The sequence below is a fragment of the Notolepis coatsorum genome, assembly GCF_963971535.1.
Source record: "Notolepis coatsorum genome assembly, chromosome: 8".
Taxonomy (NCBI): Eukaryota; Metazoa; Chordata; class Actinopteri; order Aulopiformes; family Paralepididae; genus Notolepis; species Notolepis coatsorum.
In genome coordinates, this window is record NC_140172.1 from 41,855,264 (window position 1) to 41,881,229 (window position 25,966).

At 42.2% G+C, this 25,966-nt stretch overlaps 1 protein-coding gene across 5 annotated transcripts in view; it reads right to left on the reverse strand.

Moving 5' to 3' along the window:
• Positions 1-3,240: 3,240 nt before the first annotated feature.
• Positions 3,241-25,966, reverse strand: part of LOC311233177 (serine protease FAM111A-like) — a 42,796-nt gene continuing 20,070 nt past the window's right edge. Inside the window, exons 7-11 of one of the 5 annotated variants that reach the window (XM_084320077.1) lie at positions 23,907-23,978; positions 20,977-21,054; positions 17,975-18,046; positions 15,042-15,119; positions 3,241-3,304 (exon numbers count right to left, since the gene is read on the reverse strand). In XM_084320077.1, the coding sequence (XP_084176203.1) occupies positions 3,275-3,304; positions 15,042-15,119; positions 17,975-18,046; positions 20,977-21,054; positions 23,907-23,978 (330 nt within the window). In that variant the 3' untranslated portion in view covers positions 3,241-3,274. Of the gene's footprint in view, positions 3,305-3,426; positions 7,452-15,041; positions 15,120-17,974; positions 18,047-20,976; positions 21,055-23,906; positions 23,979-25,966 lie in introns of those variants that run through there. The other 4 variants (XM_084320073.1, XM_084320074.1, XM_084320075.1 and 1 more) reach the window with 4 other exon arrangements.

The following is a 25,966-nucleotide window of genomic DNA, read 5'->3' on the forward strand; positions in this document are numbered from 1 at the left end:
ATCATTCTCGACCCCACCCTTTCCTTCCTCCTGCATGTAAACCAGATCACTAAAACCGCCTTCTTCCACCTCAGGAACATTGCCCGTCTACACCCCTCACTATCCTTCTCTGCTGCCGAAACACTGACCCATCACTATCACTACTGCAACAGCATTCTGTATGGCACAGCCACCAAAATCCTCAATAAACTATAATACGTCCAAAACTCTGCTGCTCGCATGCTCACCTCCACCCGCCGCTCCAACCACATCACCCCCATCCTCCACGATCTCCACTGGCTCCCCATCATGTACAGGATTCAGTTCAAAATTCTACTTATCACCTTCAAAGCCCTCAACAACCTGGCCCGCTGCCTCAGGTCCGCAGATGCTAACCGCCTCCAACCCATCAGGATTAAGCTCCGGACCTGGGGCGACAGGGCCTTCGCTGCAGCTGCCCCCACCCTCTGGAACGCCCTTCCCAACCATATCCGTCATGCAGACACCCTCTCATAATAAAAAAATTAATAAAACTCAAAACCCACCTTTTTACCCTTACTTTCAAGCATTGAACTCCTTCCTCTCTCACCTTTGTATATAATCTTTTACATTTTTTAATTTTCTCTACTAAAACTGTATTGTTTGTTTTGTCCTGTAAAGTGTCTTTGAGCATTAGGAAAAGCGCTATACAAATTTGATGTATTATTATTATTATTATTATAAGACTACAACTGAAAAACGGAACAAAATAAAATAAAAACACATTACCAACATATCTTCAAAATATCAGAGACAGTCTTATTAAGAGTTATTAACTCTTCTATTAATAATTTAGATTTGGTTTGAATGAAAGGTTACAGTAAATGTAATTTGGCCTCGACACCAGTTGGCTTGCTGCGATATGCAGCAGGTCTAGTCTGCTCTCAAGTGCAGAGGGGTGTTGTTGGCTCATACTAGCTTTGGCTATAGTTAGCCACAAACCAATGAAAAGTCAATGGGGTCACGCTCCTGTCTGTACAAGCTGACTGAAGCTCACTGAAATCTACTTCATCTATCGGTCAGCTTGTAGAAACAAGAGCGTGATCCCATTGACTTTGCGGCTAACAATCCGGAGCTAGTACAAGGCACAGCATGGACTCTACCGATCAATATAATCAGCATCATTGGTAAGTAAGAAATATGCCTAGGTGACCTGCAGAAATCAGAACTATCCCTTTAAGAGTAGGATACTGGTGTGAGAAACCAACAGGAAGCCAAAAGCAGAGAGGTGCTTGGCCCAAAAACACACATCCTTCCGCCTCTCTTACACAACATCACACAGGGGAAAACATATTCATTTGAAGGGGGGGGGGTCATGTTTGAAATACAAACTATTATAGCAGGTTCTGGGCACAGAATAGATAATGGAATGAGGTGATTGTATCAATAGATATCTCTCCTATGGACATGATATTGTACACATGGAATGCTAAACAGGGTCCACCCACCTTCATAGAACCTTCACTTAACGAGAAAACGAGTCGAGTGACCCTTTTGTCTAGTTCCCCTTCAGCTGTTCAGTTTCATTGAGATGTTATTTTTCTCCAGCTGGATGCCTCGTCGAGTGCAGTAGGCTATGAAGGATTGAGATGAGCCATTTTGAGAAATGGATTATTATGTCCATGCACCCTCTCTACTAAGACACTGAACACTTCTGTTTTCTAGGCTCCTCACAATCTTTTCCATCTACCATCGTTTCATTGAGACGTACTTAACACACAAGGATTCAGTGTCTTCCGATGACATCACTGGAAGACATCCAAACTGATTAACTGCCAAACTAAATTAACGTGTGCAAAACTGTTTACAGTTTGGGGATATGTGAGATTATTTGCATAATACATCAGCATTGTTTTTCAGTGAAGTTCCCAACAAAATGTATCAAATATCTTTTATAATTAATTTTCCAGCACATCTTTCTTTCCTTTTATTAAACAGGCTGTTTCTTGGTTGGTGTGCACACACACTTGTGTATATATAGTATATATATATATATATATTATAGCTAGCACAAAATTCGGATTCCTCAAGGTCTGTAGTTCCATATCCTGTATCTTGGTTGTAGCATTACATTTGAGACCATGCACTAGCACAATGTTATTATAGTCCCAACAGTGGTAATGTCAGTGGGTTTTACTTGAATGCTTTACATTAAAGAATGCTCAGAACATGAGCATGTTTAGATATAAACATACCTGTAAAGTGTAAACCATGTAGGCAAAGATAACTGTAAATCCACAACATAAAGAGTAATTTAACACTATTCCCTCCCTAATCCCTATGGACATTAGGGAGGCCAGCTCACAAAATATTTTCAAAAGTAAACTAAAAAAACATATCTTTTCACAATAACCTTTTAATACATCCTGCGACTTTACACTCATTACATCCACACTGATTATTGTATTGTAAATTAGAGCTATTTTGTTGTTATTTATGCTGCTATAAATTGTCCACTAATTCATTGTCAATTGACCATATTCACACAGCGACCTTGGGTGGGAACAGGGTGGAAAGGAATCCCAACCTGGGCATGACACAATGGCCACCGTGTAGTCAATGGACCGACTCCAAATAGTATTTCTTGATGACATCACAAATTAATTATGCAACTTCACGCTCTGATCGCCAGCTTAGGGAGACTGTTGTCTACAGTACATTTAAAGATATTGACGTAACTGTCCCAAGAACATTGCACAATGTTAATTCTGTTTTAGGGTGAATTTTCCTTCACCTTTAGCGTTTCAAGAGTTAATTTTGAAGTAAAAGCAACTTCATTATCATCATTAACAAAACCATTATGCAATGGCAAAACCTGATGAGTGTCTTGTCTGTGATTCAGGGTTGATGTGGAATAATTTTACCAAATATTATTCAGAGGCGGACAAGAGTCTACTACTGACACAGTGACATGTTGTGACACAGATACCTAGTTTACAGCAATGGCCCTATAGCCTAGATCTCCAAAGAATAGTGAGATAACAAAAGTATTTATAAAGGAGTAGACAAAACTAAGTGAACTATGAGAAGGCTGTGCGTGTGTGTGTTTACAAATTGAAGACAATATGTAGAGGGGGGGGTAGTGAGTGTAGATACTGTATGTCTGGGAGTGAAGGCTATCTGTATGCGATTGTGCATGTGTGAGTTAGTGGATAAGAGGAACAGAGATAGTGTGTTTGTACGTGTTAAGAGAGAGAGTGTGGTGTTGGTCCCCGTCTGGAGTGTAGTACTGCATGTTTCCACCACTCAAATCTTATCACCTTATGCCAGCAACACATTTATACTTCTGCGAAAGAGAGTTGAAAGCACACATGAATTACACAGATACAATTATACTCTTGCATCATCTAACATTCCTTGTTCATCATATACTGTAAGAACAAAAGCAGACACAAAGAAAGGTCCTGTAAAGATTTATTTGATTGCACAATATCAGAAATCATTCATGTGTCCACTGCTGAAAGGCAACACGTGGAGAGGTGGGTAGATACATTTACATTTTGTCATTTAGTTGAGGCTTTTATCCAAAGCGACTTACAAGTTCTGTACGACAAGTCAACAGGAAGGGTACAACTCTTTCAGCTCAGTAACTGTTCACCAAACAGTGCTGAAACTTGGGTGGTGCAGTGTTGAAGAGAAAGAGTGCATGATAGAAGACAGTATGGTTCGTTTTTTTTTGTAATCCTTTAGTTTCCCTGTGTAGCTAGCTACCTAATTTCAGTTGGCGTAGAGGCAGTAAAATAACCCCATACTTGAGGCAGAGAAACTTTCACATTGATATAATCCCATGTCTGACAGTATTCTACTGAAACAGTGCTTCTCAACTGGTCCAGCCTCAGGACCCACCTTGTTCCTTAGACATTAAGTCACAACCCACATTTCTGAACACTCAAAATAGATTTTACAAAAAGGTGCAGTCATACAAAAAAGAAAAGAAAAAGAAAAGTGCAACTAGTGCAAAAATAAAAAGGTAAACTTATCTTGTAATTTCTAAATGGCATTTCATTTGTGATGGCTTCATGCTTTCAGGTGAGAGCACATCGCCTGCACACAATACACTGAGGTTTGGGTGCCTCTCTTTTATAGTCAATGTAAAAAATAAAAATAAAACATATTCAATGTAGTCTGTGACATCCCCACTCCGGATCACAGCCAACATTGTTCCAGGAGATGAGATCTAGACAGATACTACCATATACATATACACACCTGTAAAACCACGTACATCAACATAAAAATCATCACACAAAGAATGGTCAGAACATGAGCATGTTTAGATATAAACATACCTGTAAACCATGTAGACAAAGATAACTGTAAATCCACAACATAAGAGTAATTTAACACTATTCCCTCCCTATGGACATGAAATATTTTCAAAAGTAAACTAAAAACGTATCTCTTCACCATAACTTTGTAACACATCCACAGTGATTATTGTATTGTAAATGAGATATTTTGTTGTATCAAACAGGAATAAAGACTGTCAGGTTTTAATGTGTGGATAAATTAATGTGTGGATAATGGATACCAAACAGGAAGAAAGACTGTCAGGTTTTAAACTGTGTGGATATCAAACAGGATGAGACTGTCAGGTTTTAAACTGTGTGGATATCAAACAGGATGATACCGTCAGGTTTTAAACTGTGTGGATATCAAACAGGATGAGACTGTCAGGTTTTAAACTGTGTGGATATCAAACAGGATGAGACTGTCAGGTTTTAAACTGTGTGGATATCAAACAGGATGAGACTGTTGGGTTTTAAACTGTGTGGCTATCAAACAGGATGAGACTGTCAGGTTTTAAACTGTGTGGATATCAAACAGGATGAGACTGTCAGGTTTTAAACTGTGTGGATATCAAACAGGATGAGACTGTCAGGTTTTAAACCGTGTGTGTGTATCAAACAGGAAGAAAGGCTGTCAGGTTCTAAACTGTGTGGATATCAAACAGGATGAGACTGTCAGGTTCTAAACTGTGTGGATATCAAACAGGATGAGACTGTCAGGTTTTAAACCGTGTGTGTGTATAAAACAGGAAGAAAGGCTGTCAGGTTCTAAAACTGTGTGGGTATCAAACAGGAAGAAAGGCTGTCAGGTTTTAAACTGTGTGGGTATCAAACAGGAAGAAAAATAGTCAGGTTCTAAACTGTGTGACAATTCATCAGGAAGAAATACTCAGGTTTTAAACCCTGTGAGACAATATTTGTATCGTTATTATCCGCATTGCTTTTATTCAGTTTATTTTATGCTAATCATATTATCATCATTTATTTAATCATCTATTTTACTGCTGTGAACCACTTTGGGCTACAATTCCTGTATGAACAGTGCTATACAAATACACTTTATTATTACTACTATTAATAAAAAATATTATGACAGGATCCAAGAACATTTCGATTCACACGTTAGATACTCAACTGAATGTGTTTAAAATAATTTCTCACCACATCCCCTTGCCTCCATCCCCAAGGTAGAATGCATGATTACATTTTAATCAACCAATAACAATATGGTATGGCTATATTCAACATGATTCCCGTTCCTGCTTACTGAAACCAGCTAATGGTTGTCATTCTAATGTCCGAAGCCTGTGGTGACAAGCTGCCACTATCTCACTGACCCCGCTTTAAACATCAATCAATAACCATCTGCATGTCTTCCTGACTCTGAGAGAAGGATGTCTGACAATCTCCAATCTCCTGAATCTAGCACCACATCAAGACTTTCTTGATAATATTTTGACATTCTGGATTTGCATGTTTGGGGAACTCCTGCCAGACATCAATTCTCTTCCGTCTTACTTGGATGAGGACTTTTTCAAGCACGAGTGACATGGGAAAGGCATACTCAATGACACTCTGCTTTTGCTTTTGTCTGTTCTCATAGGCATACCCCCCAGAATGCATTGCAATAAGTTTGCAATGTTCGTCAAAGACAGGCGAGCCGGATGACCCATGATAAAAGCATGAATTGTACGTTAACCTCTGCCTGTCACTTATGATCAAATCATGATCCCAATTATTTTTGAGAGAGGCTGCAGTAATGAGATGCATGCAATCTTTGTTTTCTTCCAGATGCTCTTTTGCAGTGTCCCTGCGGTCAGCAAATGGGACAATGAAACACGGGTCTATCTTTTTCACCCCACCCTCAGGGTGTCCGATGATGCAGATTCCACCCCTTAGAGGGGGGAATCCAAAGGTTCCCAACAAGCCTGTTAGGCCAGGATCATTGCAAAGTTCTAGCAAAGCAAAGTCAAGCAAAGATCCTGAATCGAAATGGGCAAAGGCAACAACCTCTTTTCTCACCGGCTTACACTGGTCTCCCTTGTCTAGATGATCCTCAAAACAGAATGTGACAGTTACCGCTTCTCGTAGTTCACCGCTTTTTTTATCGTAAATATTTGTAACTACGTGACCATTTGTGAGGACGAACCTACCAAACAGAAGGAAGCCACTTCCTACTGGACTCCCGTTGATTCTCACCTGACAAACAGACTCGCCGTGCAGAATCAGTTCCTTAACCCTTTTCACTTCCAGGCAGGTCTGCACATTCTTTCCAAACTCTTCAGTGAATATGCGTTTCACTTGGGAAAGCTTAGAGACCTTCTCTCGTTCTTTCATGTGCTTGACCAAATCATGAAACTGTGAACGCAGGAGCTTCAGAATGTCTCCAGAATCTGGAATGTCACGTAATGGTGCTTTAGGATTACTACTGTTTAATATTCCTCTCTGTTCTGGCACAAGGGGTTTTAATGGCCCATTTGTTGCAGACTGCTGTGGGGGGGATCCTTGAGATTCCGTTGGCAAATAGTCCTCAAGACTACTTGGCTGACTGTCTGTTTGAATTGATCGCCCAGTTAATACAATATTGAAACTTTTGCCATTAAGGTCATCAACTAAATTGGTCAATTCAGTTTCCACTGGGTCAGTAATGGGCTCAGAAAGGACACACTCTTTGGTGAATAGGGTCTTATTGAAACGTCCGTCTCGCTTCAGAGCTTGCTTCACTGTGTCCCCTTCATATGCATAAACACTAACTGCCGCTGCTATCGTCTTTAGTGCCTTGTTTTTCACAACTTGCTTCGTTATGCTCTTACCACCCTTCGTATTTACATGGAATATCACTTGCTTTCTACCTTGGGGAGGACTAGTTACTCTAATCGAACACTTAGGCTCTTTTAAAGCTTCTATGTACTTGATTGTCAGTAGCTCTCCGTCTCCTATGGCACTGCAGGGAAAGTGTGAACAAACAGCTCTCCTGTCCTCTCTGATTATAACCATCTCTTTGTCTTTGTTCTTTTCTCTGTTTTGTGTAAAAAACGTGACTTGCTGTAGTAACTGCTCGACTGTCCCTGCTTTGCCGGTAATGCTTCTTTTCTTGAATCTGAAGCGGTATTTAATGGTATGAGTTCCATGGTCTGCTTCTTCCTGAGTGTACAAAAGATAAGTAAAGGTTAATTGACTTCCACAGACATATCACTCTCCCAAACTAGACACCTACTGTACAGTGGTTAGTATGCCAGTTGCTGCCATTCAAGCCTGCGTCAGCTCTGTCCAGAGCGTGTGAGCAGAGGGAAATGGGATTGTGGCATTTTTTATAATATATTCCAGTCTGTAACTTCCCAGGTCAACTCAACAACTTCAGCTAATAAGTTATCACCTCCACTCTGTCTGCAGCAGATCTCTCTTGGAACAGCATCTTTCTTTAGGAAAAGGTTCTTTTGTGTAGGATTTCTTCTTCTCCGCTGGTCAAAATGGTCACTACAGACCCGATGGTCTGCAAGGTGCAGTGTACGGACAGGAGTGTGTTCATCATACAGCAGCACTGTATTTTAATGCCATTACTATGTCACATTTGTGGCTGTGAAAGTACTAGACAGGAAAACAAACAGCCACCACCATTGTCATAGCATAACAAAATTCAAAGATGCCTGCCTTACCTATAAAATCCTACATGGCTTGGCTCCTCCCCCCTCTGTACTTTCATAAAACAGAAAGCATCTGCTGACAGTCAGATATACCAGGTCTGTAGCTAGAGGGGACTGTGTAGTCCCAAACAGGAGGTCTGCTTTTAGTCAGGCAGCCTTTTCCGTGAGAGCAGCCCACACCTGGAACAGTCTGCCAATACGGCTCAGGGAGTATCAAAGATACATTTCATTTCAATCAAACTTAAAATCATGGTTGAGAGATGGTCATGTGTGCAACCATGAGGGGTTACAAAACCCTGACTGTATTAAAGATTGTGATAGATTAAACCACTGCTAGTTATGTACTTTAATTACTGGCCAGACAGTACATCTAATATATGGCAGACACTCATAATAACACGGCACTGACAAAGGAATATCATTTGAGGGTATTTATTATTATGCAGTAAATGTACAGATATGAGAATTAGGGTCGCGCTTGTATGGCGAAGAATATGCATAAGTCAGTCAGTAGCATAAGTCAGTGGGAATAGAATAATTCCTACGATGGGGTACTAGGCTAACGCCGCCTGGTGTAGGATGGCAATTATAGGGGGCAACGCTGGTACCGCTGGAGACAATGGGTTTCCTCCCAGAGTTGTAAGTTCTGGAGGAGAGAGGAATGTCCGGATACTCAGTCTGATCAATTGAAGAAGGGGATTCACGTACAGAAGCCAGTCCTTGTAATCCAAAGCTCAGCATCAAAAGCAATAACTGTAATCCAATTGCACGATAGCAATGATGATAGCCAGCTAGCCTCGGTCCATGAGGCCAGCCCGAATGTAGATACTCAAGGTGGTTAAATCCAAACGACAGTGGAGATTAACGATGCTCTTCTCCGGGTAGTACGTTCCACAATCAATATAATCCAACCAATACTGGTTCTGCAATCGCCGCCGTCGGTTCTCCTGTGCACATGTCCAGTAGGTTCTCCGACTAGGCCTCCTCGAGAACCTAGTCCACACACCCTGGCTAAGGTCCACTAGCTAAACAAACGAACTGCTAGGTAATGCTACACACGAACGAACTGCTGTTGGCACGATACACAATAATTAACGACTCTTTACTTCACATTAAGCTAAGTCGAACTTGACGTTACTGCATTAAATCTGACACTTTTACTATTCACTTCGCACGTGGTTCTCAACGCTCTGTTAGACGCACTGCTTCTCACTTCACTGTTTTACCGAACTTGATGAACGTTGAACTTGCTGAACTCTACTGCTGTTCGCACCTGCCGCCATATATATACTTAAGGGGCTTTCTAGTGCCAAACCTAACCACTTGCCCGGAATCAATGTGCTGCCAAGGGCATGTCCTGACTTGCCCAGACTCGCCCTTGAACCTGTCTGAGTGCGAGACTGCCTGGCGCCGCCGTCAGGGGGCATTATCCATAAGGAAAGCGAATATTACTAGGATTTACACGCAGGCTTAAAAGGGATATAACGTGTATATATAAATAATATACAAGGTATATAAAACAATAAATGTAGATTCTCAGCTTTAATCTGGCCCTTCACAACAGAGGGGTTGTGAAGTATTATAATGTATTTTAATGTATTTGAGTGTATTGTAAACTACTGATTCCTACTGTTTTAATTATTGTACCGTCTTAATTATTGTAGTGCTCATGTCACCTGCCCCAGAGACTACAGTTGAAAATTTGCCAACCTGGCATATTTACAGTAAAATGTTCCTTAACACATTGAGTGCCACGGGCGCGTTTTGTCGTTAGTTCATGCCGACCTTTGAGTGCCCCCGACGCTATATAGTGTTTGTTTGTAGTTTTTTTTTATTTATTGGCGATTTCATCAATCGAGAGTCTCTTTGAGCTCAATTGGGAAGATACCGCCCCCTATCGTCTCTCCCTGTGTAACTGCACCCCATTACTTTACACTGCTGAAGGGGGGGTGGCCAGTTTGCTCATTTAACTTTTCCCTCAAGCCAACTGAAGGATCGATTGTGCTCGCCGGCCCGGAAAACGCGTGGATTATGTATTTACAGGACCCAACACTGTAATCAATAAGCGTGATCGATATTTGGAATGGCGATCAGGAATTGGAATAATCTTTTTGGATAACATCTGATCTCAGGTAAGGAATTTATTTTACCAGTCTTAGGATAATCTGAGCTGTTTTCACAGAGATATAAGCGTTTGCCCTATGCGTGTGTGTGTCTGTGTGTGCGCGATCAGGAAATGAGAGAATCGATATTTCAGCCCGCCTCTATAGTGTGCATAAGTACACATATACTATCGATAATCTACCGTTTATTTGAAAACGATCTCATAAATAGGCAGAAAAATGACAACGTTTTTGTGTATGCTAGAATATTCCAGTAAATGCCTTTTATCACGGAATCTATATATTTTCCTGAAAAACGAGGGCTTTTTAAAACGAAAATGAACCGATTAAAAAACAATCCGTTTCGACAATGTTGACTGCAAACAAGTCATTGATAAGCGACGGGCAGATTAGACACAATTTAAGACAGAGATTATGCGTTCACAACGCTATCATTGAAGTGGGTCCTGGCATTTAACCATGTTTCCCATGTTAATGGCCGGGCACTGAAAGTGTTAATATGCACTGTCTCTATTTTAAACCAATAAATACAAAAAATAAAAATCCATTTGTAGCACAACTAGTCACAACTTCAGCGTGTCCCTATCCAACAAAGATAGTCTATGAAAACTGTGCCTGCTGGCACAATTCACTTATGCTCACGAGCCATTGTTTTCGATCTTTTAGATGACGCCACGCTTTCTGTACTCCAACACAACAAACTCTTCCTCTCCAACTCTCACTCATGTTTCCACCATCTGTTCCTGCAACAACTCATGTCCCGCGAGATTTCAGAGCGAGACTGCTGGCTGAAGCGATATCGCTCAATACTGGACCAAATCCAATATCTTTGTAATTTAGACCCCAAATTATGGAAAAATATGGGTCCAGGTTTAAAAAGACCGGAATTACCCTTTAACCCTAAACCATGCTGTGGGATATTTAAAGGAATAAAGTGGTATGAAATACTTGCCAGTAGTGTAATCTGGTCCAGGCTCCGATTGTGTTCCCAGCTAACCGGACACACAGGATCCAGACAGTAAAACCTTTTCTTTAAGCCTCAAAACAACATGCAAACAAATGTTTGAACCATCCTTTTATATTTCTGATGCTTGATTCTTCTCTCATCTTGAAGCTATTTTGTCTCTTTAACACTTTGGTTGCCACTTGTTAACATGGTCAAACATGGTTGAATGCCACCACCCACTTCAATGATAGCGTTGTGAACGCATAATCTCTGTCTTAAATTATGGCTATGTGTCTAATCTGCCCGTCGCTTATCAATGACTTGTTTGCAGTCAACATTGTCGAAACGGATTTTTTTTATTTATTATTATTCTGAAAAATATTCTCTCATTTCCAGCGCGGATTTCCAGCGCGCACACACACACACAGACACATGGGGCAAACACTGATATCTCTGTGAAAATAGATCCGATTACCCCAGGACTGGTAAAATAAATTGCTTAAAGGGGAACTATCTTATAAATGGCCTTTTTCAGTGTTTAGCATTGTTTCCTAGCTATGTGGACTTATATTAATATGATCTATGTCTCTAATTCTCATATTGGCGCATTCTTCCAATTCTCCTCTCACAATATTCACCCTCACTGAACTGAGTCATTTGAAAATGTGCTGATTTGTGATGTCAGAGAGACACCGCTGCATGATAATGTTCAGGCGGCGCAGTGGTTTACCATGGTGGTTGGAGCCCAGGCTCAAAACGGCTTAAGATCTTGAGGTAGAAAAATGCTGTTTTTGAGGACTTGATTAGAAATACAAAACAATGAATTAAAAAAAATAGAAAATTACAGAGGTGTTCCATAAACTCACAGGAATTGTGTAAAAGTGCCCAAATAGTGAAAGAAATAGTAAAATAGTTCCCCTTTAACTCAGATCAGATGTTCTCCAAAAAGATTATTCCAATTCCTGATCCCCATTCCAAATATCGATCGCGTTTATTGATTCAGCGTTGGGTACTGTAAATATGTATTCCACGTTGTTTTGCGGCTCGGCGATCACTTCGGTCTCTTCAGATGGCTTGACGGAAAAATCCAATGGGGTGCAGTTACACAGGGAGAGACGATAGGGGGCGGTATTTTCCCAATGGAGCTCAAAGAGAGTCTGCAGCACTAGCGTGAGGCTCGATTGATGAAATATGAATTCAAATCGCTAATAAATAGAAATACGACAAACAAACGCTATATAGCGTTGGTGGCATTCAACAGTCGGCATGAACTAACGACAAAACGCGTCCATGGCACTCAAAGTGTTAAGAAGGTATTACTAATTTACTATCTATCTAGCTAGCCAGTTCCAAGATATTGCGTCAGTCTGGGAGGAGAAAATCAAGCATTAAGTCCAAACATTAAGTCCATCATGTGGACTGTTGTATTCTGTTGTGGTTAAAACTAGGGATGTCTGATATTATCGGCCTAGTTATTATCGGCCGATATTGGCATTAAAATGTGATATCGGAAATTATCTGTATCGGTTTTCAAATTATTTATATATTTTATTTTACATTTATTTAACCGTTATTTACCCAGGCAAGCAAGTAAGAACAAATTCTGATTTTATTTATTGTCAAAAGTATGCATAATGTTGTGTTAATTCCACGACAAGAGATATGTAATGTTAATTACCTGAAATTATTCCGTTTTTTGGGGGGGGAACCCTGCATATATCGGTATCGGTTGATATCGGTATCGGAAATTAAGAGTTGGACAATATCGGTATCGGTAAAAAAGCCAATATCGAACATCCCTAGTTAAAACATTTGTTTGCATGTTGCGCTGTGGCTAAAGACCTTTTTGTTCCAGGACCTCATGTGCTGCCTGTCTGACGCTGCCTGTCTGAAGCTGCCTGTCTGTCTGCCTGTCTGTCTGCCTGAAGCTGCCTGTCTGTCTGTCTGAAGCTGCCTGTCTGATGCTGCCTGTCTGTCTGAAGCTGCCTGTCTGTCTGTCTGAAGCTGCCTGTCTGACGCTGCCCGTCTGTCTGTCTGAAGCTGCCTGTCTGACGCTGCCTGTCTGTCTGTTTGACGCTGCCTGTCTGATGCTGCCTGTCTGTCTGAAGCTGCCTGTCTGACGCTGCCCGTCTGTCTGTCTGACGCTGCCCGTCTGTCTGTCTGACGCTGCCTGTCTGTCTGATGCTGCCTGTCTGTCTGAAGCTGCCTGTCTGATGCTGCCTGTCTGTCTGAAGCTGCCTGTCTGTTTGAAGCTGTCTGTCTGCCTGTCTGAAGCTGCCTGTCTGTCTGTCTGCCTGAAGCTGCCTGTTTGAAGCTGCATGTCTGAAGCTAAGATTTAAAGATTTGTTTATTAAGGACAATGCAAATTAATGAACATCATTTACATGAGTGTATGCATAACATCACAGCATGATAAGGATGTAAATATGCCGGGAATAGCACAGGGCTAATTTCCACCCGTAGTCCTAACATAAAACAAACACAAAACAGACCATACAACGTTCATTCATAAAAACTGACATCACTGACATGACCACACTAACATGACATTCAGTCAGTACAACATCACTAACATCCCTAATGAGTGCATATTTGGCTGTCTAACAGCCATTTCCTGAGTTGGCCCCTAAAGGTGGACAGGGTGGTACATTCCCTTAAGGGGACCGGAAGGCGGTTCCATGTTCCACTTCCCTTTATCGATAGAACATTTTTGCTGAAGGCGGTCTTTCTAAAATGGACCTCACAATCCCCTCTGGTGTTTGACCTAGTGGCTAATCCAGTGTTCCTTTTCTCGTGGATAAACTCCTTGAGAGGGGGAGGGGCTAATCTGTGCAGACATTTATATACAAAGCAGGAACTTTTATAACGTCTGAGGTTTTCAAAATTTAAAATGTGATGCTTATCCAGGATTTTACAGTGGTGGTATGAGTACTGCTTCAAGGCCCTCGACCTAGCATACCGTGCGGCAAAGGGAACTGCTCCCGCCTACCTCCGGTCAATGGTCTCTAACTACACACCCTCAAGACCCCTACGCTCTGCATCTTCTGGCCGCCTCAGACCTACTCCTATCCAAGCTCCGGGAGGGTCATCAAAGAGAAGTCGCCTATTCTCAGTCCTTGCCCCACAATGGTGGAATGAACTACCCACCCCAGTTAGGACAGCCGAAACACGTCCAATCTTTCGCCGTCGACTAAAGACGCACTTCTTCAACCATTATCTGAATTAAAAAAAAATAAAAAATCTAACCCTAACTAACCATACTGTCATGCACTTGTCCTAATAAACTAACCTACACTGTAGCACTCAACACTTTGATGAACATTGTTACTCAGCTGATAGAGTTGTGCTCTTCCTGATGGCTTGTCGTACAGAACTTGTAAGTCGCTTTGGATAAAAGCGTCAGCTAAATGACTAAATGTAAATGTAAATGTACTGTTTCCTGTCATATACCTTCAATGCTCTGTTGTAAAGTTGTTCTATGGGTTTCATGGCTGTGGCCCCAGTAAATGACCAGTTTAGAAGGCAATATTCAATGTGGGAGAAGACCATACAGTGTAGGTATGTCTTTGCGGCTTCAAGTGTTAGGGAGGGCCGTATCTGCCTGCCTATCTGTCTGAAACTGTCTGTCTGAAGCTGTCTGTCTGAAACTGTCCGTCTGAAGCTGTCCGTCTGATGCTGTCTGTCTGAAGCTGTCTGTCTGAAGCTGTCCGTCTGATGCTGCCTGTCTGACGCTGCCTGTCTGACACTGGCTGGCTCACTTGGAACACAGCCAGAACTTAGAATTTGGACCATGGGACTACTGGCAAGTGTTTCATACCACTTTATTCTGAGCTATCATTCATTTGCAGAATAGTAATGTGGGAAATGTCATTTTATAGATTTGTGGATTAAATAGGTAATTAAATTGCACAACACACTAAATCCTATTATTATTATTAGTAGTAGTAAACTAATATTTTCTTTAGTTGTGGACGAACCTGAATTATATGATAATATCATTATATATCAATGTATGACAGACCTTTGGACCAGGAAGCTCATGTGGAGGTTGGTTGGATGCGCCTTGTTGGGTGGCTGTCTTGCCATTTGGGTTAGTCTTCTGTAATAGAAAATAATACATGTAGAGTAAATCAATAACTACATTGCCAAAGACAGCACTAGATTTTCTATATATTTAAAGTGAAGCCAGCACGCTTCATTTTAAAGCGGACCACATTTCCAGACCTCTCTCTCATTGAGCCATGGTTGTGTCATGGACTCATGGTACCAGCCAGTGTCTGTTGTTATTCCATCATTTATTTTCTTTGTTGACAACCTGGACCGTGCTCCACCTATTTTTCAAACTTTCTATAAAAGCACTCTTGTAATTGATAAACCCAATAAACCAAAACATTAAAAAACTATTTATTTCAGCAAATCTTACAGCTTCAATAATTATCTTCTGACCACCAGATGGCAGCAATGAGCCATTGTATAGAAAGCATTGCCTCTCCTATAACGAAAGCCACGCGTCAAATTTATCATGAATGGTGCATTTTATATAGCACTTTACAATTGTGTTCCTCACATTCACCCATACACTCGCACACCGATGGCAGAGGCAACCATGCAAGGTGCCAACCTGCTCATCAGGACCAATAAGGGGTTAAGTGTCTTGCTCAAGGACACTTCGATGCGCTGCCCCATCCGATTACCAGACAACCGCTCTACCTCTTTGTAAGTACTGTAGCGACCCTGGGATTTGGGTCGGTTGGTCAGCCGAGCTGTCACTCTGCACTCTGCCAACCTGGGGCTGGCGGCGACACTATTGGTCGTGCAAGCCGGGGGTTGGCAGAGGGGAGGGGGCAAGGGCTGACCTGGAAAAGGTATACGAGGGTGTGGCACCTAGGGTGCGGTCTCTTGAGGCATGGGAAGTTGGGAGATGAGTCTTACAATGGCAGGCAGAGGTGATGCACCCAGACTTGTATACCTGAAGTTGCAATAAAGACCTGAGTGAGAACTATAACAACTGCCTCGAGTCGTCAATAACGTGAAACTTTGAAACGTTACAGTACATTGATTGATTGAAAACTTTATTAACAGATTGTAGAATGGGTACAATACAGTACGGCTCAATACACACAATTGTTAAGGGGATGCAGACCAGAGAAAGACTTTCGTCTTGTTTACATAAGGGTCCTCCATTTTCAATTCATCAAGACATTTATGACATACAAGACATACAAATATACAGTAGCCTACTACTGTGTAATAAAAAAGAGATCATAGAAAAATATACATCCGAGGGGGAAGAAACTGTACATTGGAGGGTGTTGAGTGGGGGGTTTGGGGGGAGGGGTGGTGTGATTTTGACATTTACCGGGCCAGTTTCTAATTGCAGCCACCCCGTGGTCACACAGGACCGACAGAGGAGGGGGAGAACGGGAGGAGAAGAGGGGAGGACATGCTGCAAATGGTCACCGGGTGTGGGAAGCGAACCCGGGACGACCACTTCGCGACTCAGCGCGCTATGTGGTGTGCTACTGGAGCGCTACTGGAGTTTGTGGCTCATGATTTTAAAACGTTTTTTACTTTAGATGATGGGCGTGTTCACTGGGTGTACCGGCTTTTGGTCTCCCAAACGTCATGGACCGAGATCAGATCGGGGTAAAACTTTTCAGACGCACTTTTCAGCAAACAATCCAGTTGAATCATAGCATCTGTCTGTCCATCAGTCTTTTGGTCTGTCAGGCGGTGTCATTTTTATACTTTTTAAAGATTTGTTTAATGTTTTGCAATGACATAACAATAGACATGAAAGGATCATGCCAATCGGCCAGATGGTGATTCTGTAATCACAGGTCAAATGTGAAAAGCCATAACTTTTCACTGTAGGCCTGTTTGGGCTTCAAATCTTCATCAGTAATTATCATAGAATAATCAAAGTTTCATTATTTTCTGCTCAGGTTAAATCACATATCCAGGCAGCAGGAACAGAAATGGGGGGGTTCCTGCAGTCAAATTGGTTGCAATCTATCACAAATTCTGTTTTTGCTTTATTAACCTCTTAAACGTCGGACGTCGTCGTCGCGGCATTTTCCCCTCGCCTATTGGCTTCGGGCTGCGTTTTTCCCGATCAACCAATACATTGTTGGAAAGTAAAAATTGTCCACCGTTCGATCGACACCATACTCAACCTATTGGGTGCTTCCAGTCTCGGGTTACAAGACCAAACAACCGACGAGCGTCATTTGACAAGACATTCGGACAAGTGACCACCTGAACGGACCGTCGGACCAGTCACCTCTGATGGTAAAAATGATTGACCGCCTTTGTAGCCAATGAAATTCTAGAGCCAACAATATCCCACACGAGGGCTTTCAACGACAAAGGGGCAGAAGAAGACCAACAAGTTCTTTGTTTTGACTTGCGCGTCTGAATGAACGGACGGTCATTTTGGATAATAATGCAGAATTATTGCCAGTACACACATTACAAAAACATGTGTAAAACACTCATTTTCCATGGGATTGTTATCAACGTTGGACCTGTACTAGATACGACTTCAGGCTATGGAACCGTTATGTTTTCCAGCTCCTACCTCTCAGCTGGAAGTCAAAAACAGGCATCTGGCGACAAGTAAACAAAAATGTGAGTAAACAAAACTTTTATTTCATTGTGTTCAAACCTCTGTCTATTACATTAGCACTCAGAGTGATTCTTCCTGTTGTGAAAGAAGGTTCAGAGTGTTTCCTTTCAAAAGAGACCAGACTCGCAAATTACTTTGGGTATGCAATCGTCAGGCGTGTTATGCAAAACTAGCCCCTTTTTTGCCTGATGGATAAGAGGTTAAATAGAATATTCTATTAGACTGAGAAAAGAAAGAAATCCGATTAGTCAACTAAGATTTTCTTAAGTCAAGGACAATCCTAATTTTTGTACGATAATATAGCTACAAATCAATGAATGGCCGACCTTTGAACCAGGATGTGGAGATCGACTCGATGCTCCTTTCTGGCTGGCCGGCTCGTTATTTGGACGCGTCTTCTGCAATAGAAAATACACAATACATACAATTTAGAAAAGTACTACATCACCAATGTACTCACTACTAAATTTTGACATTGCTTGATCTAGAATGTTGTCAAATGTAGCTTGTATTTCCAGCGCGCACACACACACACACACAGACACATGGGGCAAACGCTGATATCTCTGTGAAAATAGATCCGATTACCCCAGGACTGGTAAAATAAATTGCTTACCTCAGATCAGATGTTCTCCAAAAAGATTATTCCAATTCCTGATCCCCATTCCAAATATCGATCGCGTTTATTGATTCAGCGTTGGGTACTGTAAATATGTATTCCACGTTGTTTTGCGGCTCAGCGATCACTTCGGTCTCTTCAGATGGCTTGACGGAAAAATCCAATGGGGTGCAGTTACACAGGGAGAGACGATAGGGGGCGGTATTTTCCCAATGGAGCTCAAAGAGAGTCTGCAGCACTAGCGTGAGGCTCGATTGATGAAATATGAATTCAAATCGCTAATAAATAAAAATACGACAAACAAACGCTATATAGCGTTGGTGGCATTCAACAGTCGGCATGAACTAACGACAAAACGCGCCCATGGCACTCAAAGTGTTAAGAAGGTATTACTAATTTACTATCTATCTAGCTAGCCAGTTCCAAGATAATGCTTGATTTTCTCCTCCCAGACTGACGCAATAAGTCCAAACATTAAGTCCATCATGTGGACTGTTGTATTCTGTTGTGGTTAAAACTAGGGATGTCTGATATTATCGGCCTACCGTTATTATCGGCCGATATTGGCATTAAAATGTGATATCGGAAATTATCTGTATCGGTTTTCAAATTATTTATATATTTTATTTTACATTTATTTAACCGTTATTTACCCAGGCAAGCAAGTAAGAACAAATTCTGATTTTATTTATTGTCAAAAGTATGCATAATGTTGTGTTAATTCCACGACAAGAGATATGTAATGTTAATTACCTGAAATTATTCCATTTTGGGGGGGGGGGGGGACCCTGCATATATCGGTATCGGTTGATATCGGTATCGGAAATTAAGAGTTGGACAATATCGGTATCGGTAAAAAAGCCAATATCGAACATCCCTAGTTAAAACATTTGTTTGCATGTTGCGCTGTGGCTAAAGACCTTTTTGTTCCAGGACCTCATGTGCTGCCTGTCTGACGCTGCCTGTCTGAAGCTGCCTGTCTGTCTGCCTGTCTGTCTGCCTGAAGCTGCCTGTCTGTCTGCCTGAAGCTGCCTGTCTGATGCTGCCTGTCTGTCTGATGCTGCCTGTCTGTCTGAAGCTGCCTGTCTGACGCTGCCCGTCTGACGCTGCCCGTCTGTCTGAAGCTGCCCGTCTGTCTGTCTGACGCTGCCCGTCTGTCTGTCTGACGCTGCCTGTCTGTCTGAAGCTGCCTGTCTGTCTGATGCTGCCTGTCTGTCTGAAGCTGCCTGTCTGTCTGAAGCTGTCCGTCTGCCTGTCTGAAGCTGCCTGTCTGTCTGTCTGCCTGAAGCTGCCTGTCTGAAGCTGCCCGTTTGAAGCTAAGATTTAAAGATTTGTTTATTAAGGACAATGCAAATTAATGAACATCATTTACATGAGTGTATGCATAACATCACAGCATGATAAGGACGTAAATATGCCGGGAATAACACAGGGCTAATTTCCACCCGTAGTCCTAACATAAAACAAACACAAAACAGACCATACAACTTTCATTCATAAAAACTGACATCACTGACATGACCACACTAACATGACATTCAGTCAGTACAACATCACTAACATTCCTAATGAGTGCATATTTGGCTGTCTAACAGCCATTTCCTGAGTTGGCCCCTAAAGGTGGACAGGGTGGTACATTCCCTTAGGGGACCGGAAGGCTGTTCCATGTTCCACTTCCCTTTATCGATAGAACATTTTTGCTGAAGGCGGTCTTTCTAAAATGGACCTCACAATCCCCTCTGGTGTTTGACCTAGTGGCTAATCCAGTGTTCCTTTTCTCGTGGATAAACTCTTGAGAGGGGGAGGGGCTAATCTGTGCAGGCATTTATATACAAAGCAGGAACTTTTATAACGTCTGAGGTTTAAAAATTTAAAATTTGATGCTTATCCAGGATTTTACAGTGGTGGTATGAGTACTGTTTCCTGTCATATACCTTCAATGCTCTGTTGTAAAGTTGTTCTATGGGTTTCATGGCTGTGGCCCCAGTAAATGACCAGTTTAGAAGGCAATATTCAATGTGGGAGAAGACCATACAGTGTAGGTATGTCTTTGTGGCTTCAAGTGTTAGGGAGGGCCGTATCTGCCTGCCTATCTGTCTGAAACTGTCTGTCTGAAACTGTTCGTCTGAAGCTGTCTGTCTGAAGCTGTCTGTCTGAAGCTGCCTGTCTGACGCTGTCTGTCTGAAGCTGTCCGTCTGAAGCTGTCCGTCTGATGCTGCCTGTCTGAAGCTGCCTGTCTGACGCTGTCTGTCTGAAGCTGTCTGTCTGACGCTGCCTGTCTGACGCTGTCTGTCTGAAGCTGTCTGTCTGAAGCTGTCTGTCTGAAGCTGTCCGTCTGATGCTGCCTGTCTGACGCCGTCTGTCTGAAGCTGTCTGTCTGACGCTGCCTGTCTGACGCTGGCTGGCTCACTTGGAACACAGCCAGAACTTAGAACTTGGACCATGGGACTCGGTAAGTCAGCTAATGGCCATGCATTGATTACACTACTGGCAAGTGTTTCATACCACTTTATTCTGAGCTATCATTCATTTGCAGAATAGTAATGTGGGAAATGTCATTTTATAGATTTGTGGATTAAATAGGTAATTAAATTGCACAACACACTAAATCCTATTATTATTATTAGTAGTAGTAAACTAATATTTTCTTTAGTTGTGGACGAACCTGAATTATATGATAATATCATTATATATCAATGTATGACAGACCTTTGGACCAGGAAGCTCATGTGGAGGTTGGTTGGATGCGCCTTGTTGGGTGGCTGTCTTGCCATTTGGGTTAGTCTTCTGTAATAGAAAATAATACATGTAGAGTAAATCAATAACTACATTGCCAAAGACAGCACTAGATTTTCTATATATTTAAAGTGAAGCCAGCACGCATCATTTTAAAGCGGACCACATTTCCAGACCTCTCTCTCATTGAGCCATGGTTGTGTCATGGACTCATGGTACCAGCCAGTGTCTGTTGTTATTCCATCATTTATTTTCTTTGTTGACAACCTGGACCGTGCTCCACCTATTTTTCAAACTTTCTATAAAAGCACTCTTGTAATTGATAAACCCAATAAACCAAAACATTAAAAAACTATTTATTTCAGCAAATCTTAGCTTCAATAATTATCTTCTGACCACCAGATGGCAGCAATGAGCCATTGTATAGAAAGCATTGCCTCTCCTATAACGAAAGCCACGCGTCAAATTTATCATGAATGGTGCATTTTATATAGCACTTTACAATTGTGTTCCTCACATTCACCCATACACTCGCACACCGATGGCAGAGGCAACCATGCAAGGTGCCAACCTGCTCATCAGGACCAATAAGGGGTTAAGTGTCTTGCTCAAGGACACTTCGATGCGCTGCCGCATCCGATTACCAGACAACCGCTCTACCTCTTTGTAAGTACTGTAGCGACCCTGGGATTTGGGTCGGTTGGTCAGCCGAGCTGTCACTCTGCACTCTGCCAACCTGGGGCTGGCGGCGACACTATTGGTCGTGCAAGCCGGGGGTTGGCAGAGGGGAGGGGGCAAGGGCTGACCTGGAAAAGGTATACGAGGGTGTGGCACCTAGGGTGCGGTCTCTTGAGGCATGGGAAGTTGGGAGATGAGTCTTACAATGGCAGGCAGAGGTGATGCACCCAGACTTGTATACCTGATGTTGCAATAAAGACCTGAGTGAGAACTATAACAACTGCCTCGAGTCGTCAATAACGTGAAACTTTGAAACGTTACAGTACATTGATTGATTGAAAACTTTATTAACAGATTGTAGAATGGGTACAATACAGTACGGCTCAATACACACAATTGTTAAGGGGATGCAGACCAGAGAAAGACTTTCGTCTTGTTTACATAAGGGTCCTCCATTTTCAATTCAACAAGACATTTATGACATACAAGACATACAAATATACAGTAGCCTACTACTGTGTAATAAAAAAGAGATCATAGAAAAATATACATCCGAGGGGGAAGAAACTGTACATTGGAGGGTGTTGAGTGGGGGGTTTGGGGGGAGGGGTGGTGTGATTTTTACATTTACCGGGCCAGTTTCTAATTGCAGCCACCCCGTGGTCACGCAGGACCGACAGAGGAGGGGGAGAACGGGAGGAGAAGAGGGGAGGACATGCTGCAAATGGTCACCGGGTGTGGGAAGCGAACCCGGGACGACCACTTCGCGACTCAGCGCGCTATGTGGTGTGCTACTGGAGCGCTACTGGAGTTTGTAGCTCATGATTTTAAAACGTTTTTTACTTTAGATGATGGGCGTGTTCACTGGGTGTACCGGCTTTTGGTCTCCCAAACGTCATGGACCGAGATCAGATCGGGGTAAAACTTTTCAGACGCACTTTTCAGCAAACAATCCAGTTGAATCATAGCATCTGTCTGTCCATCAGTCTTTTGGTCTGTCAGGCGGTGTCATTTTTATATTTTTTAAAGATTTGTTTAATGTTTTGCAATGACATAACAATAGACATGAAAGGATCATGCCAATCGGCCAGATGGTGATTCTGTAATCACAGGTCAAATGTGAAAAGCCATAACTTTTCACTGTAGGCCTGTTTGGGCTTCAAATCTTCATCAGTAATTATCATAGAATAATCAAAGTTTCATTATTTTCTGCTCAGGTTAAATCACATATCCAGGCAGCAAGAACAGAAATGGGGGGGTTCCTGCAGTCAAATTGGTTGCAATCTATCACAAATTCTGTTTTTGCTTTATTAACCTCTTAAACGTCGGACGTCGTCGTCGCGGCATTTTCCCCTCGCCTATTGGCTTCGGGCTGCGTTTTTCTCGATCAACCAATACATTGTTGGAAAGTAAAATTGTCCACCGTTCGATCGACACCATACTCAACCTATTGGGTGCTTCCAGTCTCGGGTTACAAGACCAAACAACCGACGAGCGTCATTTGACAAGACATTCGGACAAGTGACCACCTGAACGGACCGTCGGACCAGTCACCTCTGATGGTAAAAATTATTGACCGCCTTTGTAGCCAATGAAATTCTAGAGCCAACAATATCCCACGCGAGGGCTTTCAACGACAAAGGGGCAGAAGAAGACCAACAAGTTCTTTGTTTTGACTTGCGCGTCTGAATGAACGGACGGTCATTTTGGATAATAATGCAGAATTATTGCCAGTACACACATTACAAAAACATGTGTAAAACACTCATTTTCCATGGGATTGTTATCAACGTTGGACCTGTACTAGATACGACTTCAGGCTATGGAACCGTTATGTTTTCCAGCTCCTACCTCTCAGCTGGAAGTCAAAAACAGGCATCTGGCGACAAGTAAACAAAAATGTGAGTAAACAAAACTTTTATTTCATTGTGTTCAAACCTCTGTCTATTACATTAGCACTCAGAGTGATTCTTCCTGTTGTGAAAGAAGGTTCAGAGTGTTTCCTTTCAAAAGAGACCAGACTCGCAAATTACTTTGGGTATGCAATCGTCAGGCGTGTTATGCAAAACTAGCCCCTTTTTTGCCTGATGGATAAGAGGTTAAATAGAATATTCTATTAGACTGAGAAAAGAAAGAAATCCGATTAGTCAACTAAGATTTTCTTAAGTCAAGGACAATCCTAATTTTTGTACGATAATATAGCTACAAATCAATGAATGGCCGACCTTTGAACCAGGATGTGGAGATTGACTCGATGCTCCTTTCTGGCTGGCCGGCTCGTTATTTGGACGCGTCTTCTGCAATAGAAAATACACAATACATACAATTTAGAAAAGTACTACATCACCAATGTACTTACTACTAAATTTTGACATTGCTTGATCTAGAATGTTGTCAAATGTAGCTTGTATTTCCAGCGCGCACACACACACACACAGACACATGGGGCAAACGCTGATATCTCTGTGAAAATAGATCCGATTACCCCAGGACTGGTAAAATAAATTGCTTACCTCAGATCAGATGTTCTCCAAAAAGATTATTCCAATTCCTGATCCCAATTCCAAATATCGATCGCGTTTATTGATTCAGCGTTGGGTACTGTAAATATGTATTCCACGTTGTTTTGCGGCTCAGCGATCACTTCGGTCTCTTCAGATGGCTTGACGGAAAAATCCAATGGGGTGCAGTTACACAGGGAGAGATGATAGGGGGCGGTATTTTCCCAATGGAGCTCAAAGAGAGTCTGCAGCACTAGCGTGAGGCTCGATTGATGAAATATGAATTCAAATCGCTAATAAATAAAAAATACTACAAACAAACGCTATATAGCGTTGGTGGCATTCAACAGTCGGCATGAACTAACGACAACGCGCCCATGGCACTCAAAGTGTTAAGAAGGTATTACTAATTTACTATCTAGCTAGCTAGCCAGTTCCAAGATAATGCTTGATTTTCTCCTCCCAGACTGACGAAATAAGTCCAAACATTAAGTCCATCATGTGGACTGTTGTATTCTGTTGTGGTTAAAACTAGGGATGTCTGATATTATCGGCCTACCGTTATTATCGGCCGATATTGGCATTAAAATGTGATATCGGAAATTATCTGTATCGGTTTTCAAATTATTTATATATTTTATTTTACATTTATTTAACCGTTATTTACCCAGGCAAGCAAGTAAGAACAAATTCTGATTTAATTTATTGTCAAAAGTATGCATAATGTTGTGTTAATTCCACGACAAGAGATATGTAATGTTAATTACCTGAAATTATTCCGTTTTTTGGGGGGGGAAACCCTGCATATATCGGTATCGGTTGATATCGGTATCGGAAATTAAGAGTTGGACAATATCGGTATCGGTAAAAAAGCCAATATCGAACATCCCTAGTTAAAACATTTGTTTGCATGTTGCGCTGTGGCTAAAGACCTTTTTGTTCCAGGACCTCATGTGCTGCCTGTCTGACGCTGCCTGTCTGAAGCTGCCTGTCTGTCTGCCTGTCTGAAGCTGCCTGTCTGTCTGCCTGAAGCTGCCTGTCTGAAGCTGCCTGTCTGTCTGCCTGTCTGTCTGCCTGAAGCTGCCTGTCTGTCTGAAGCTGCCTGTCTGACGCTGCCCGTCTGACGCTGCCCGTCTGTCTGTCTGACGCTGCCTGTCTGTCTGAAGCTGCCCGTCTGTCTGACGCTGCCTGTCTGTCTGCCTGAAGCTGCCTGTCTGTCTGCCTGAAGCTGCCTGTCTGTCTGAAGCTGCCTGTCTGACGCTGCCCGTCTGACGCTGCCCGTCTGTCTGTCTGACGCTGCCTGTCTGTCTGAAGCTGCCCGTCTGTCTGACGCTGCCTGTCTGTCTGAAGCTGCCTGTCTGTCTGATGCTGCCTGTCTGTCTGAAGCTGCCTGTCTGTCTGAAGCTGTCCGTCTGCCTGTCTGAAGCTGCCTGTCTGTCTGTCTGCCTGAAGCTGCCTGTCTGAAGCTGCCCGTCTGAAGCTAAGATTTAAAGATTTGTTTATTAAGGACAATGCAAATTAATGAACATCATTTACATGTGTATGCATAACATCACAGCATGATAAGGGCGTAAATATGCCGGGAATAGCACAGGGCTAATTTCCACCCGTAGTCCTAACATAAAACAAACACAAAACAGACCATACAACGTTCATTCATAAAAACTGACATCACTGACATGACCACACTAACATGACATTCAGTCAGTACAACATCACTAACATCCCTAATGAGTGCATATTTGGCTGTCTAACAGCCATTTCCTGAGTTGGCCCCTAAAGGT